The sequence below is a fragment of the Poecilia reticulata genome, chromosome 18 (assembly GCF_904066995.2).
Source record: "Poecilia reticulata chromosome 18, P_reticulata-male-v2, whole genome shotgun sequence".
Taxonomy (NCBI): Eukaryota; Metazoa; Chordata; class Actinopteri; order Cyprinodontiformes; family Poeciliidae; genus Poecilia; species Poecilia reticulata.
Window position 1 is genome coordinate 2,666,772 of NC_088847.1, and position 13,645 is coordinate 2,680,416.

Sequence of the window (13,645 nt, forward strand, 5' to 3'; positions counted from 1 at the left end):
TGCTTTTACCTTACGAGGCAAAAAGCTCCAATTCATATCCAGGTATGGAGATATATTTGCAAACGGATTCAATTTTAGTTCCCAGTTTGATTCTTGCTGTAAATCAGTTCATAATGTCAGTTGGTAAAATGTTTTGTAGTCTAGCTGTGACTTTCGTTCTCCTGAGCAAGCATGTCATCTTTACTTCAAAACAAAAGTGGTCTTTACTTAAAAACCCTGAAACATTTAAAGGTTATTTACATACAGAATATTTCTGTGACTGATTTTTGAGTGATGACGAAAACGAGGTGCAGACCACCATCCCACGGTTCGTAGAGCCGCCTTTCTCATGCCTGTCCAGTCACTCATGGACATTTCTTTTCCCTCATGACTGCATTCAGCTGGAGGTAATCCTCTCACTTTAACTTGTTCTTCTCCGCCTTAGATCAATACCTGATTCTTGGAGCAGAGGAAGGAATTTACACACTGAACCTAAATGAACTTCATGAGGACACACTAGAAAAGGTTGGAGAAGATCTTATGAACTCAGACACACACTTTCTTGTCATGTTTACACTGCTCCCCATCCTGTCCTGAAAGAGATCAGGATATGTTTATTCCTGATATTTCTTTGACAGGCGTTTGAAAGCTGTCCAGTAAAACTAACCTTGTTTCTGTCCACAGCTGCTCCCTCAGCGATGTACGTGGCTCTATGTCATGAATAACGTGCTGATGTCTGTGTCAGGTAACGTCTCCTCCGTGTGCTGCTTCTATCAGACAACATGCTGAGCTTTATAGTATCTGCCTCTCTAAGACCGTGTCCTTTGTGCAGGAAAGTCGTCGCAGCTTTATTCCCACAGTCTAACGGCTCTGTTTGAGCAGAAAGGACATCTGCAAAAAAAACACGGCAGCTTGTCTCTCAGCACCAATCGCTTCACTGAGAGGATCATTCCCAGGTTGGTACAGGTCAGAGTTTGGAACAGGCTGGGCAGTTCAGGCAGAGTGCAACATTTAGAAACTTTCAAATATCCTTTGTTTAACCTTTTACTGAATCTTCTTAATTCCTACACTGAGCTATGTTTCCTCCCGTTTCCAGAAAGTTTGCCATATCTGTGAAAATTCCAGACACTAAAGGCTGTCGGAGATGTAGTGTGGGTAAGTGATTCAAACCGGCTCTAAAGTAGTTCTCACACATTTTCCAGGGATAATCAAGATGGATGCAGTGTGAGAACCCAAATGTCCACGGCACTTGGTCCAAAACTTTTTTGGGCTATTTTTTTCCCCGTTTGTAAGAAATGTGGAAAATCAGCAGCTGAGTGTTCACATTGGCAAGTGTCAACAGCCTGAAGCAAATTCTCCACACATTCTCCTTAATATCTCTGGTGCTCATCTGAATAAACAGCCCAAGTGCTTCTTTTCCATGTACTGATACCAACAAAGTCTTCAGTGTTGTTGTTTTTCCTTACTGCAGCTAGAAACCCCTACACAGAGAGTACCTTCCTGTGTGGGGCGGTTCCCTCCGGCCTGGTGCTGCTGCTGTGGTATGAGCCTCTCCAGAAGTTTATGCATCTAAAGGTTAGTGCAGATATGTTGTCCCACAAGCACTTTGACATCCACTACTCAAAGTACAAACGAGATCCGTTTTCTTAGTTTCTGTAATTAATACCAGGACGTTGATGTTATGTATGAACAGAACCATGAACTCTTATCCAGCCCTCAAGTTCAGCAGTTAACTCATATGTTAACAGCTGTATTAAAAAGGGATGCAAGCAGGAAATGTGTAACTGGAGTTAATGTCTGTTTGAATGTTTACAATTTGCTCACCTTACATTTGGAATCAAAAGTCAGAATTTTTGAGTTCAAGTCAATGAAAAATACTTGGAACAACTCAATGTCGGAATTCCAGTTGGAAAAGTTGGAGATTCCTCACTGACACACCATGTTGGACTTTATGTTACATTATAACATGATGTAAAACTTAGAATAAACACTTTATTTCCACTTCTGACAGGTTGTAACTCATTAAAGGGGCAGTGTTCTGTTTTCCAGGCACACAGAGAACTATTTAATTGGCAGCGTTATTTCAGCTGATGTTTTCTAGGAAAGAGTCACAGCTAAATAGAACACCAGACCAGATGGAGCTTCTATGGAGACAAAAAAAGTTGAGAGAAAACATAAAGCTAATGGTTGACATAACACAAAGTAATGATAGTTGGGAAAAAAGAAAGTAAGAAAAGTGGGTAGTTTGTCCTCCAGCATAAGCCTGTAGCAGCGTAACTACAGATATAGCAGGTTAACTTTGCTTCCATTCAAATCCATCAGTACTTCTGACGTTCTGAAATATGAATCTCAATTTTTGTGGCATGGTTAAGTGTGTATATTAATCTTTTTTGGTAGGTGTAAAACAAACTCCTTTTCATGTCAGAGGCATTGTGCAAATAAACATTTTAGTTCAACATCTTGTGCTGTTTTATACGCAAATCACCTTTACAGACCCTAAACTCAGAGTAGATTCAGATTATTCCTCCATCTCCATAATCCTCCAGCAATGGCGACACAAATATTCTGACTTTAGAAAATAAACCAGCACATTTTCAGGGTCATTCAGTTTCTTCTTGGGTCCAAATGATGTGATCAGATTCTACACTGAGGTATTGCTGCCCTCTACTGACATTTTAAGTAATTTTTTCCCTCAAACAATTTATGGAAGATTTACTGAATGTGCTTATTTTAAGTTAAAATTTAGCAATTTAATTTGTGTTAGACTATTTTAATAAATACAATTTGATCTCATACACGTTGTTTCGGTGTTAAATAGAAGTATTAGCTGATGTTTATTAGATACAAGAATTTGTTTTTGGTGAGGTGAATATGATCTTTTGGTGTTGTTATCAACTCGTATGGTTAATTGCAGCCTGGTCATTGTGCAACTCTCCAATGCTGCTGGATTCAAGGTGATATTTAAGTACTTAAAGGTTTTAGGTTTGCTTAATAAAACTTGTCTGACCTGAGCGACCAAGTAACCATGGTATCTAACTTTAATCTCCCACCTGCATCCTAGTTTTTAATCATGTAGCCTCACTGTTCCTATTTCTGCTGATTTGTTCTTCATCTCTTGCAGCACATACCAGTGCGACTACCAGAGTCTCTGCCAATATTTGAGCTTCTGGTTCTGGTAACAGATGAGTTTCCCCAGCTCTGTGTGGGGGTGAGAGAGTGTAAAAATGAGGAGAGTCCAACCAGCCAGCAGCTCAAGTTTGATATAATCGAGCTGAATGCTCCTCCTGCTTCAGTGCCAGGTAGGATAAACCACCATGCTTCAGTCCGTGAGCCTCTCAGATTAGAGCCTGCAGTAATGTCGTCTCTCTGCAGGTGGTGGCGCCCTCAGAGCTGTACAGGTTACCCAGCTGGACAGAGACACAGTACTGATAACAACTGAAAGTAAGTTACTCTAATGTCATCACTAAAACACATTTTGTGATGATTTGTAATGAACTCTGCTTCTGTCCTGATGCTGACTGTGCAGAAACGGTAAAGATTGTGGACCTGAAAGGGCTTCCATCTAAAGAGCTGGCAGCTGAGATCGTTTTTGACTTTCCAATTGAAACACTAGGTAACAACAACATTCAGAGAGCCGCTCTAAGATCAGCTTGTCTGTGCTGACAGCTGAGTAACGCTCCTTATCCCGGCAGTCTGTTTACAGGACAGTGTGCTGGCTTTCTGGAAGCATGGCCTTAAAGGAAGGAGTTTCCATTTGGATGAGGTGAATATCTGCACATCTGTGAAGCTGAGTCCTTTGCCTGTTATGTGGCAGAATTCACAAACCTGAGTCATGTCATTTTGAGCGGCAGGTAACACAGGAAATCACAGATGAGAGCCGAGTTTTCCGAGTTTTGGGAACAAACAGGTGAGATAATGAAAGAAAACAAACATTAGGTGTTATATTGAGTATTCATAGGTAGGCCTGAAACAATTGATCAGATTAATTGTAATGAATCAGTTATTGAAATAATTGTCAACTAATTATGAATTGATAAATTGTTAGTTGGAGTATACAGACTTAAAAAAGACCTTCTGCTGAAAGAACAATAACATTAAACCAAAAACTTTACAAAAAATACATATATTTTGCATTTAATATATAAAAACTTCCTCGTCTGTAAATCTGTAAATATGTTCTACCCAGAACTCCTGAAGTGGCAGTGTTAGCTTCATCTGGCTCTCCTGATTTTGTTTAAAAAATATCCTATTAATCATCTTTTGCTGTCCGATTATGAATAAAATAATGCTCAACAGATCAGCCCACACAGGATTGATGTTCAACCAGCAGAAAGTGTTGAACTTTTTACATGTTGATGTTAGGATTGTTTTTAGCTGCAGATGCTAAATACAATACAAATGATCAAGAGTTCATTAAAGGAATGCTGTTATTGCATTTTGGAAATTAGATAAATGTAATTATTTATTTGTATTTTTACATATTTCTAACATTGTATAAAATACAATACGTGGTTAATTGAAAAATCTGCAGAATGTTCCAATCTTTTCTCCAATGAATTGATTAATCATCAGAATAATCAATAGAATAATTGATTACTAAATTGATAGTTAATTGCAGCCCTATTATAGGAACAGTGCTGAGTGATTTGTAAAGTTTAAACTTCTGGAAAACATTTTTTTCCATAAAGCAAGTTAGTGTTTAAATCCTTTCCAGTGTTTCTTAAAATTTTTTTTTTTTTTAGATTTCCATCCATCCAGATGGTCAAATATATTAGAAATATTCAGAGCATCCAAACTTGCTTTTAATAAGATGATTGTGATGCTACATACTGTTCAACTCTAATATTAACAAATAAGATAAAGATGATTCTAGGAAATATCTTAGACATATACCTTTATCAGTGAGAGTGTGACTTTAATTTCAGTTTTGCGTAGCAGTTGTCTTGCAGAAATAAGAAGCAGTATTATCAAACTAACTTAGATTTGTGTACTTTGGATGAATAAGACCTTTTTCCTTTGGTTTCTGCACTAAACAGAGACATCATCCTTCAGAGTACGCCGACGGACGACCCCTCAGCGCTGAGCAACCTGTACATCTTGACTGGTCATGAAAACAGCTACTGAGCTGGAAAACAGGCTGACGTCTTAAAGAACAAGAACCAGAATGTTCTACCTGCTCTTAAACTTTTAAGAAGTGATCCCCCTTGCACTGAAGGCAGAGAAGACTTTAACACCATCGGCCCACAGCAGACACAGCTGTGTCCCTGGCAGTTTCTGCAGGGACACAGCTCCCATCCCACATCAAGAGGCATGTTGCAAAGAAACGGTTGTACAACTTGTCAGTTTGTCTAAGGAATGGCACAGCAGAAGCAGCATCAGCAAAGATTGTGATCTATCTTGCCAACTTACATCAGAAACCTGGGTGGGATATTTTTCAGTCCCTCTTTAGACACTGTGACCTACAATCTCCTGTCTTTTATTGTAAGAAGAGAGTCTAGTTGTACGATGACTTTATCCAGAAAGTGAAGGGAACATTCTCTTCTCTGTCAGAGAAATGCTAAACAAATGGTGCAGTCTACGGTTCTGCTTCCTGCGTAGAACTGAAATGGACCTCGGTATCTCCATGTCAGACCAAAATGATTCAGTATTTCTCCATTTTAATGTTTTCCTTCTGCATGCTGAAATTTTTATTGAAGGGTTTAATTGTCCACAATCCTAACAATATAATGTGTAACATCAACAATTTCACTAAAAATAGCCAGTTTCTTAAAGTAACAATGGTTCAGTTGAGGTATAATTTGGTCCACATGGAAACTAATGATTGGTATGCAGATAATTTCATTTGTAAAGAGCTGGGATGTCTAGAGAAGAACCAGAGAGTGTAAACACTGTCAGCAGGAATGGAGTGATGAGGCTGCAAGCTCTTTTTTCTCTCTCTCTCTTTTCTTCCTCTTTTTTAACGTGTCCTGTGTGGCACTCAGAATTGTTGTGTGACTGCCAAAGTGAAGCCAAACTGATTTACTTTCACAAGTGGAGCATTGCAGATTTTGCTTTAATGCTCCATTAGATATATATCAAAATTTATTAGAAAATGCTTTGTTTATTTCAATTCTAACATGGAGATAGAAAAGAATGGATGAAATGTAGGGGGAAAGGAAGAGTAGAAGAGAGAAAGAAGTTTGGAGAGAATATAAAGCAAAACCCTAGAAGTCTGTTTCTATAACTGATTCCATGTTAGATTAGGAAAGAGGTGCTAACTTGGTGCTGAACAGATTCTGGCATGTCCATCATGTTATCAAAATGAAAACCTGCTGTTGACTCACTGGCAGACTTTAACACCTTTAAAGTTGCCATCAATAGTGTCCTATTAGCTTTAAAATAATAAATAAAAGTGCCAAAGTAGTACGCCATATTCTGCTGCTTATGCATTTTGTATAATTTTATCAGATTGAAATCTTTCGTGGATACAAATGCCTGCAGTGGAGTTCTTTGTAGTGTGGCCAGGTTCAGCTATAGAGGCAGGTGAGGATCTCCATCAGGTCAGAGGTCAACTGCTGCTGCCTTTCATTGAAAGAGGTTTGGACATCTGATCCTCTTGGTGCCTTTCTCTGAATGAAGCTCTTTAGAATCATAAACTTCATGCACCATCTTTTCTGAATAATTATCCAAAGACCAAAAATACTTTTATCCAGACTGATGAACAGCAGTAGTTACTTCTCTTTCTTTTCTCATAGCTGTTTTCATCATTTGTATTTTCATAACATACTTTGATGATTTAGAGCAGCAAACTGAAAATATTGACGTTGGCCATAATATTTAAGAAGTTTATGAAGGGACCAGATGATTAGAAATAAAGGGAACCGACTTCTTAATACAGATGTGCATTTAGTTTAATTAAAGTACTGTTGATGGAAAGAACAATTCAGGTGTACTAAAAGTCTCAATTTCACTACATTGCAGTTGTCTGTGATTGTGTATAATGATATTTATGTTATTTATACTGTAAGCTGTATTAATAACTCCCCTTTTTTTCTGAGACACACTTGGGAGACAGTATGAATTGTAGGTTGTTTTTTTAGGTGTGTTTTGTGCTGTATGTATATAACAACTGAGAATGCATTCTAATTTTACAGAATTTTTAATATGAAAAAAAATAAAGATTTTAATGTCCTCTATTACTTATTTTTTCATAAATAATAAATTTATTTATGAATAAATATATATAATTTTATATATATATATATATATATATATATATATATATATATATATATATATATATATATATATATATATACACAGTACAGACCAAATGTTTGGACACACCTTTTCATTCAAAGAGTTTTCTTCATTTTCATGACTATGAAAATTGTAGATTCACACTGAAGGCATCAGAGCTATGAATTAACACATGTGGAATTATATACTTAACAAAAATGTGTGAAACAACTGAAAACATGTCTTATATTCTAGGTTCTTCAAAGTAGCCACCTTTTGCTTTGATTACTGCTTCGCACACTCTTGGCATTCTCTTGATGAGCTTCAAGAGGTAGTTACCTGAAATGGTCTTCCAACAGTCTTGAAGGAATTCCCAGAGATGCTTAACACTTGTTGGCCCTTTTGCCTTCACTCTGTGGTCCAGCTCACCCCAAACCATCTCGATTGGGTTCAGGTCCGGTGACTGTGGAGGCCAGGTCATCTGGCGCAGCACCCCGTCACTCTCCTTCTTGGTCAAATAGCCCTTACACAGCCTGGAGGTGTGTTTGGGGTCATTGTCCTGTTGAAAAATAAATGATGGTCCAGCTAAACGCAAACCGGATGGAATAGCATGCCGCTGCAAGATGCTGTGGTAGCCATGCTGGTTCAGTATGCCTTCACTTTTGAATAAATCCCCAACAGTGTCACCAGCAAAGCAACCATCACACCTCCTTGTCCATGCTTCACGGTGGGAACCAGGCATGTAGAATCCATCCGTTCATCTTTTCTGCGTCACACAAAGACACAGTGGTTGGAACCAAATATCTCAAATTTAGACTCATCAGACCAAAGCACAGATTTCCACTGGTCTAATGTCCGTTCCTTGTGTTCTTTAGCCCAAACAAGTCTCTTCTGCTTGTTGCCTGTCCTTAGCAGTGGTTTCCTAGCAGCTATTCTACCATGAAGGCCTGATTCTCACAGTCTCCTCTTAACAGTTGTTGCAGAGATGTGTTTGCTGCTAGAACTCTGTGTGGCATTGACCTGGTCGCTAATCTGAGCTGCTGTTAACATGCGATTTCTGAGGCTGGTGACTCGGATGAACTTATCCTCCGCAGCACAGGTGACTCTGGGTCTTCCTTTCCTGGGACAGTCCTCATGTGAGCCAGTTTCTTTGTAGCGCTTGGTGGTTTTTGCGACTGCACTTGGGGACACTTTCAAAGTTTTCCAAATTTTTCGGACTGACTGACCTTCATTTCTTAAAGTAATGTTGACCACTCATTTTTCTTTACTTAGTTGCTTTTGTCTTGCCATAATACAAATTATAACACTCTATTCAGTAGGACTATCAGCTGTGTGTCCACCTGACTTTTGTACAACGCAACTGATGGTCCTAACCCCATTTATAAGGCAAGAAATCCCACTTGTTAACTTGACAGGGCACACCTGTGAAGTGAAAACCATTTCAGGTTTTCACTTCACTCTTGAAACTCATCAAGGGAATGCAGAGTGTATGCAAAGCAGTAATCACAGCAAAAGGTTGCTACTTTGAAGAAACTAGAAAATAAGGCGTATTTTCAGTTGTTTTACACTTTTTTGTTTAGTACATATTTTCACATGTGTTAATTCATAGTTTTGATGCCTTCAGTGTGAATCTACAATGTCAATAGTCATGAAAATAAAGGAAACTCATTGAATGAGTAGGTGTGTCCAAACTTTTGGTCTGCACTGTTTATATATATATGTTCAACAACCCAGATTTTATTAAATCTGAAATCAGTGGGTTCATGTTTGAGACTCATACAGCAGCCTGTGGGACATGAAGGGACAGGCAAGATTGGAACCAACTAAGGAGTGTTGGGAAGTTTTCAACTTTATTGCACAAACGTCATGGAGACTAACAGCATCTGTCTTCTGTCACAAAGATATAAATCTTGTTGTATCAATCAGGTTCCAATGTAATGCTTAAAGAAGACGGCTGCCATAAATGAACAGGATCTATCAACTATGCTGTATGACAAGTTCTCTCTCGAATATGCATGATAAAACTAGGTGGACAATGCAAAATGTCACATGAAAAATATTAGAAAAAACCCAGTCAAAGCGAAAACAAGAAAAGAGCAGCAATGTATTTACCACCAGCCAGTTTAGTTTAATTTGAATTACAGTAGCTTTAATTTTTCCTGGAGTGCATTGCAAATCTACAGCAAATAGATCATAGGACAGAACTGTGGAGAATACAGTAGAAGGGTTGTGAAAACCACTTACAGGACTTAGTTTTTATCTATGCCCTCTTGTTAATTTAAATATTCTTAACGATTATCTTTTTTTTTTTAGAACTAAAATCAACTTCAGATACCATTTTAAATCTGGAGTTTTTGACTAGAGCTTAGCTTACAAGAAGATTGACTTAATGATGCCTGAAGACTACCCAACAAGAATGGGATGCAGGGAATCGGGGTGATGACACCGTATGTTGCGATTCTCTCTCTGAAACAGAGGGTGGCGGTGATGGCGCTCAAAGCTTGATGTTGTAAACTAAAGAAGAAGTCTGGACGAGCGCAGTAGCGCCATTTCGCTGTCCATTCATTAGTAAGAAGGCCTTTATCGCAATATATTGGTGAGTAGGACGTTTATACCTTATAAAGTGAGGTAAACATGTTCAGTCAGAGAGTGGAGATGTGCTGCTGTTATTGTAGCGCTGATACAGATGGTTGAGGGGAAGAGAGTTGAAATACAACGGACCAACCAGTACGTTAGCTAGCTATTAGCTCACTGATGTCACACTTTCCTGGCAACATAACTCATTAAATTATACTTCAATTAAATATTTGTTTGCACTTAAACTACTTGTACATTGTTTGTAATTATTTGAGGAGTTGTATTGTTGCATTCGAGTTGGTATCACTTTAGTAGTAATGTTATAAACGTTTAAGAAATGGTGTAACACATTGGCGTTAGCAATTAGCTGCGTGACGTGAGGTTGGGCTCATGTTTACATTTTCACATTGTTGGATATATTCGGTGCATTTTGTATTAACAATTCATTACAAAACGAATTCATTTAACTTTTGGTAAATCTGGGAGAGAGGTACCAGGTTTTCAGTTTTACACTAATATAATCCGGGGGATCCTTCGTAAAATATTTCCATTTTAAGGACAAGGTGGGGAGTTCTAAAGTTAAGGCAGCTCTTAAAAATCAGTTTGAGTATTTTAATCTTTGAAATTGAGACCCAATTATAACACCTGAAAGTAAACCAGGGTCAGCATCTTCTCAGCAATCTGTACCTTCCCTAAAGGGAAGTCTAATCAATTTCAGTCCGTTTATGTATGACTGGCTGCAGTCACACATAAATATGGTTATGTAAGCTGCAGTGTGTGCATGTAAGCAGATAAGAGGATAAAAGAGGAGGAGGAAAACACAGAATCCATAACACTTCAGAGTTTCTACTTTCACCTTACAGACATTTAGTTCAGCAGCATTTAACTGAGCCTGAGCAAGGCTGTCTATCACTGAGCTGTTTTCCTTAATCTGACAATTAATGTCCTCCAACTTTTTCTCTTGTATGTCAAATCTGATCAATATGATTAGTGTGAGAAGTAAAAGCTTCACTTTCAAAGACTGTAAGAATGTCTGCTCAGTCCGCCATCTTGTCAAACCTCTGTCAGAAAGTTTGTATCTCAATATGCACATAATGCCATTTACCTCTAAAGCTGGAACTAAGCAGGGAGACTGACTTGTGATCCATAACCAGGTAAATCTGTTAATAATTCTGTTCTATATTCATATTGTAATTCGTTACAATGTGAAATATGACTAAATGATGTCTGGTGTTCAGTGATTTCCACCTTCCTTCAGAAGTTGAGTGAATAACAAATATTGGCTTTTAGTTATGCTTAATGTTGGAATTTTTGTTCAGCATGAGATGACATATTTTTATTACTCTTCTAGGAAATTCAAACATCATCATGGTGAAAATCTTCATTGGCAACCTTGCATCGGAAACTACTGCCAAGGAGCTGCGAGAACTCTTTGAAAAGTATGGCAAAGTCTCGGAATGTGATACTGTGAAAAACTTTGGTTTTGTTCACATGGACAACCTGTCAGAGGCAGAGGAGGCCATCAAAAACCTCCACCAGACTGACCTGAACGGCTGGCGCATGAATGTGGAGATGAGCAAAGGCAGAACCAAATCCAGCACCAAACTTCATGTCGGCAACCTCAGTGAAGAGGTCACAAGTGAAATTCTTCGGGCCAAGTTTGAGGAGTTTGGCCCGGTGGTCGAATGTGACATTGTCAGAAACTATGCCTTTGTTCACATGGAGAAACTGGCGGATGCAATGGAGGTCATCGATAAGATGGATAACACAGCCTTCAAAGGTGAACTCTTTGGCAGGGAAAAGCTCCTTGTCTTTTCTGTCAGTTGATACCAATGTTGGATCCTTTCGTTGCATTACCTCATGGACTGCAGTTATTCACCAATGGGCTTTGCAGAGTTCTCTGCAAGACCAGTTGAGAGTGTCATAGGGGCAGTTCGCTGACAAAATATCACCATAAGCTGGCTCTAAAAAATATACTCCTTCGCATTCATTATCGCTCACATTCCTTTACCATGTTCTAGTCGGTAAGACCCTATTCGTGTCGATCCTCTCGGTCTCATGCGTTTGTTCTCTCTCCTTACAAGGCAAGCTGATCAACGTCCGACTGTCCACCAGTCGGCTTCGCCCGGCCCCGGGAATGGGAGATCATACCGGCTGCTTTGTCTGCGGGAAACACGGTCATTGGTCGAAAGACTGTCAAGTCGGTCGGGACGATAGCTACGGTGATGGCACAAGATTTCGCAGCGTCCGGGAGCCCTCATATGGCATGGCCGCACCTCCACCAGCTGATTATTCTATGTATAATCGAGCTAGTTATGCTGGCGGGTTGCCGCCGCCTCCTCCTCCCCCGCCACCTCCTCCGCCTAATCGTGGCTACGCCGCTCAGCTGGGGGATTGGTATGCGAGCCGAGCTGCAGGCGCATATGCAGACAGGTCATATGTTTATGATCGTAGCCGTCTCTACAGCAGTGCTGATTATTATGAAAAGTACAGAGCTCGGCCTTATGGCTCAAGCTACTTCGAAGAGCGTCGTTTGCCCTATCTCCCACCCCCACCCCCTCCACCTCCCCCTTCCTCTCTTCCCAAGGTCTCACCCAGTGTGGATCCATATGACCGCCGGCCGGTGCCTCCAGCTTCATCGGTCACTGCATTCTACACACCGGAACACAACCCAATCAGACGAGTACCAGTTGTCTCAACGGCCTACAACTATGAACGAAAGCGTCTGTCTCCAGTACCTGCTACCACAAGCTCCTACTCTGTTTCACAGCCCAAAGAACATTATGCACAGCGATACGCGCCTTATTAAAGCCATGGTACCAAGGTATTGGCTTAAGATCCTAATTTTCTTGTAATATATCTTTTAATTAAGCACTTGAATCTTAGAATTAACTGGAGCAATGTTTGTTCATTATCCATCCTTTTCAAAGAGCACTTGACAAGACTTGTTTGTAAAATTAAATGCCTGACTCTCTTCCAGGTCGGAACTTCAGGACTTTTTTCACTCTTTCCTCAACCTCTACAGTCCCACCACTGTATGTAGCGTCCAGATATGAACATAGAAGATATCTGGGTTAGAAATGGGATGCCAGCTACCTGCAGAAAAGAGTCCGTTGTTCTCATTCACAAAAGGATGACTGACAGAATGCAGTTTGACAGGTTTTCTGCCATTTTTAATTTTTTTTTTAGTTATAATCTTTTTTTGTTCCATACATACGGCAGATTGTTAAAATCTGAAAATGTTTTTGCTTTGAATTTGTCATATAAAAATGTGCTGAATCAATGTTTTCTGTTTTTGTTTTTTGTCATGACAATTTACAATATTTCATTGGTTGCCAATAATGCAAGCCATATTTTTTCTGTTATTGGCTTGTTTTAATTGATGACTTAAGTTGTTTTTTTTTTAATGTAAAGTGAAACATTTGTTGATAATATTCATTGACTTATGATCAGTTTGGCTTACTTGCATCCAAAACAAGAAATTACTTTGTGCACAAATTGGAGAACCGCTTAGGAGAAATGGAAAAGGCTTTGCTGACACAAGTCAACGAAAAATATCAGTGACTTGGATATGAGGTCAGATTATAATAACCTTTTCACATTTGAAGTGTTCTTAATTTGGACTCAGTTTAAATAAAGGTGGTGGTGGTACCAAAAGAACAGGTCACCCACCTGTGTAACGAAATGGTTTTCCTTCCCTCTGAACTGTTTGCTTAGAAGAGGAAATATGTTATGTGCTAATTTGTAGCATATGAATACATTTTTTTTGCAAGACTAAGATTGTTTTTCTTCCCTTTGGGTGCCTTTGTTTTTTTTTAAAGTTAGGTTTGAAGTGTTCCATGTTATCCAAAAAGGTAACAACATATCGTTT

At 39.1% G+C, this 13,645-nt stretch overlaps 2 protein-coding genes across 4 annotated transcripts in view; both read left to right on the top strand.

Annotated features, from left to right (window-relative positions):
• map4k2 (mitogen-activated protein kinase kinase kinase kinase 2) overlaps positions 1–7,154 on the top strand; it is a 36,749-nt gene extending 29,595 nt beyond the window's left edge. For both annotated transcript variants that reach the window (XM_081599219.1, XM_081599220.1), the window contains 11 exons: positions 425–504; positions 664–724; positions 812–935; positions 1,076–1,134; positions 1,451–1,554; positions 3,101–3,278; positions 3,352–3,420; positions 3,506–3,592; positions 3,672–3,742; positions 3,831–3,886; positions 5,016–7,154. In XM_081599219.1, the coding sequence (XP_081455345.1) occupies positions 425–504; positions 664–724; positions 812–935; positions 1,076–1,134; positions 1,451–1,554; positions 3,101–3,278; positions 3,352–3,420; positions 3,506–3,592; positions 3,672–3,742; positions 3,831–3,886; positions 5,016–5,103 (977 nt within the window). In that variant the 3' untranslated portion in view covers positions 5,104–7,154. The remainder of the gene's footprint in view (positions 1–424; positions 505–663; positions 725–811; positions 936–1,075; positions 1,135–1,450; positions 1,555–3,100; positions 3,279–3,351; positions 3,421–3,505; positions 3,593–3,671; positions 3,743–3,830; positions 3,887–5,015) is intronic.
• Positions 7,155–9,644: 2,490 nt separating this feature from the next.
• LOC103480200 (RNA-binding protein 4.1-like) lies at positions 9,645–13,057 on the top strand. Of its 2 annotated transcripts, none has more exons than XM_081599799.1 (4): positions 9,645–9,793; positions 11,126–11,554; positions 11,859–12,598; positions 12,755–13,057. In XM_081599799.1, exons 2-3 carry the CDS (start codon positions 11,143–11,145, stop codon positions 12,581–12,583), a joined length of 1,137 nt encoding a protein of 378 aa, XP_081455925.1. In that variant the 5' UTR covers positions 9,645–9,793; positions 11,126–11,142; the 3' UTR covers positions 12,584–12,598; positions 12,755–13,057. The 2 variants fall into 2 exon arrangements, with proteins under 2 accessions (XP_081455925.1, XP_081455926.1); XM_081599800.1 differs by lacking the exon at positions 9,645–9,793 and adding an exon at positions 9,812–10,928.
• The last annotated feature ends 588 nt before the right edge of the window (positions 13,058–13,645 follow it).

Excerpts from the sequence above, each read along its gene's own strand:
- LOC103480200 (XM_081599799.1), top strand. The coding sequence starts at position 11,143 with ATGGTGAAAATCTTCATTGGCAACCTTGCATCGGAAACTACTGCCAAG. Across the intron at positions 11,555-11,858 it reads GGATAACACAGCCTTCAAAG|GCAAGCTGATCAACGTCCGA; the intron begins GTGAACTCTTTG and ends TCTCCTTACAAG.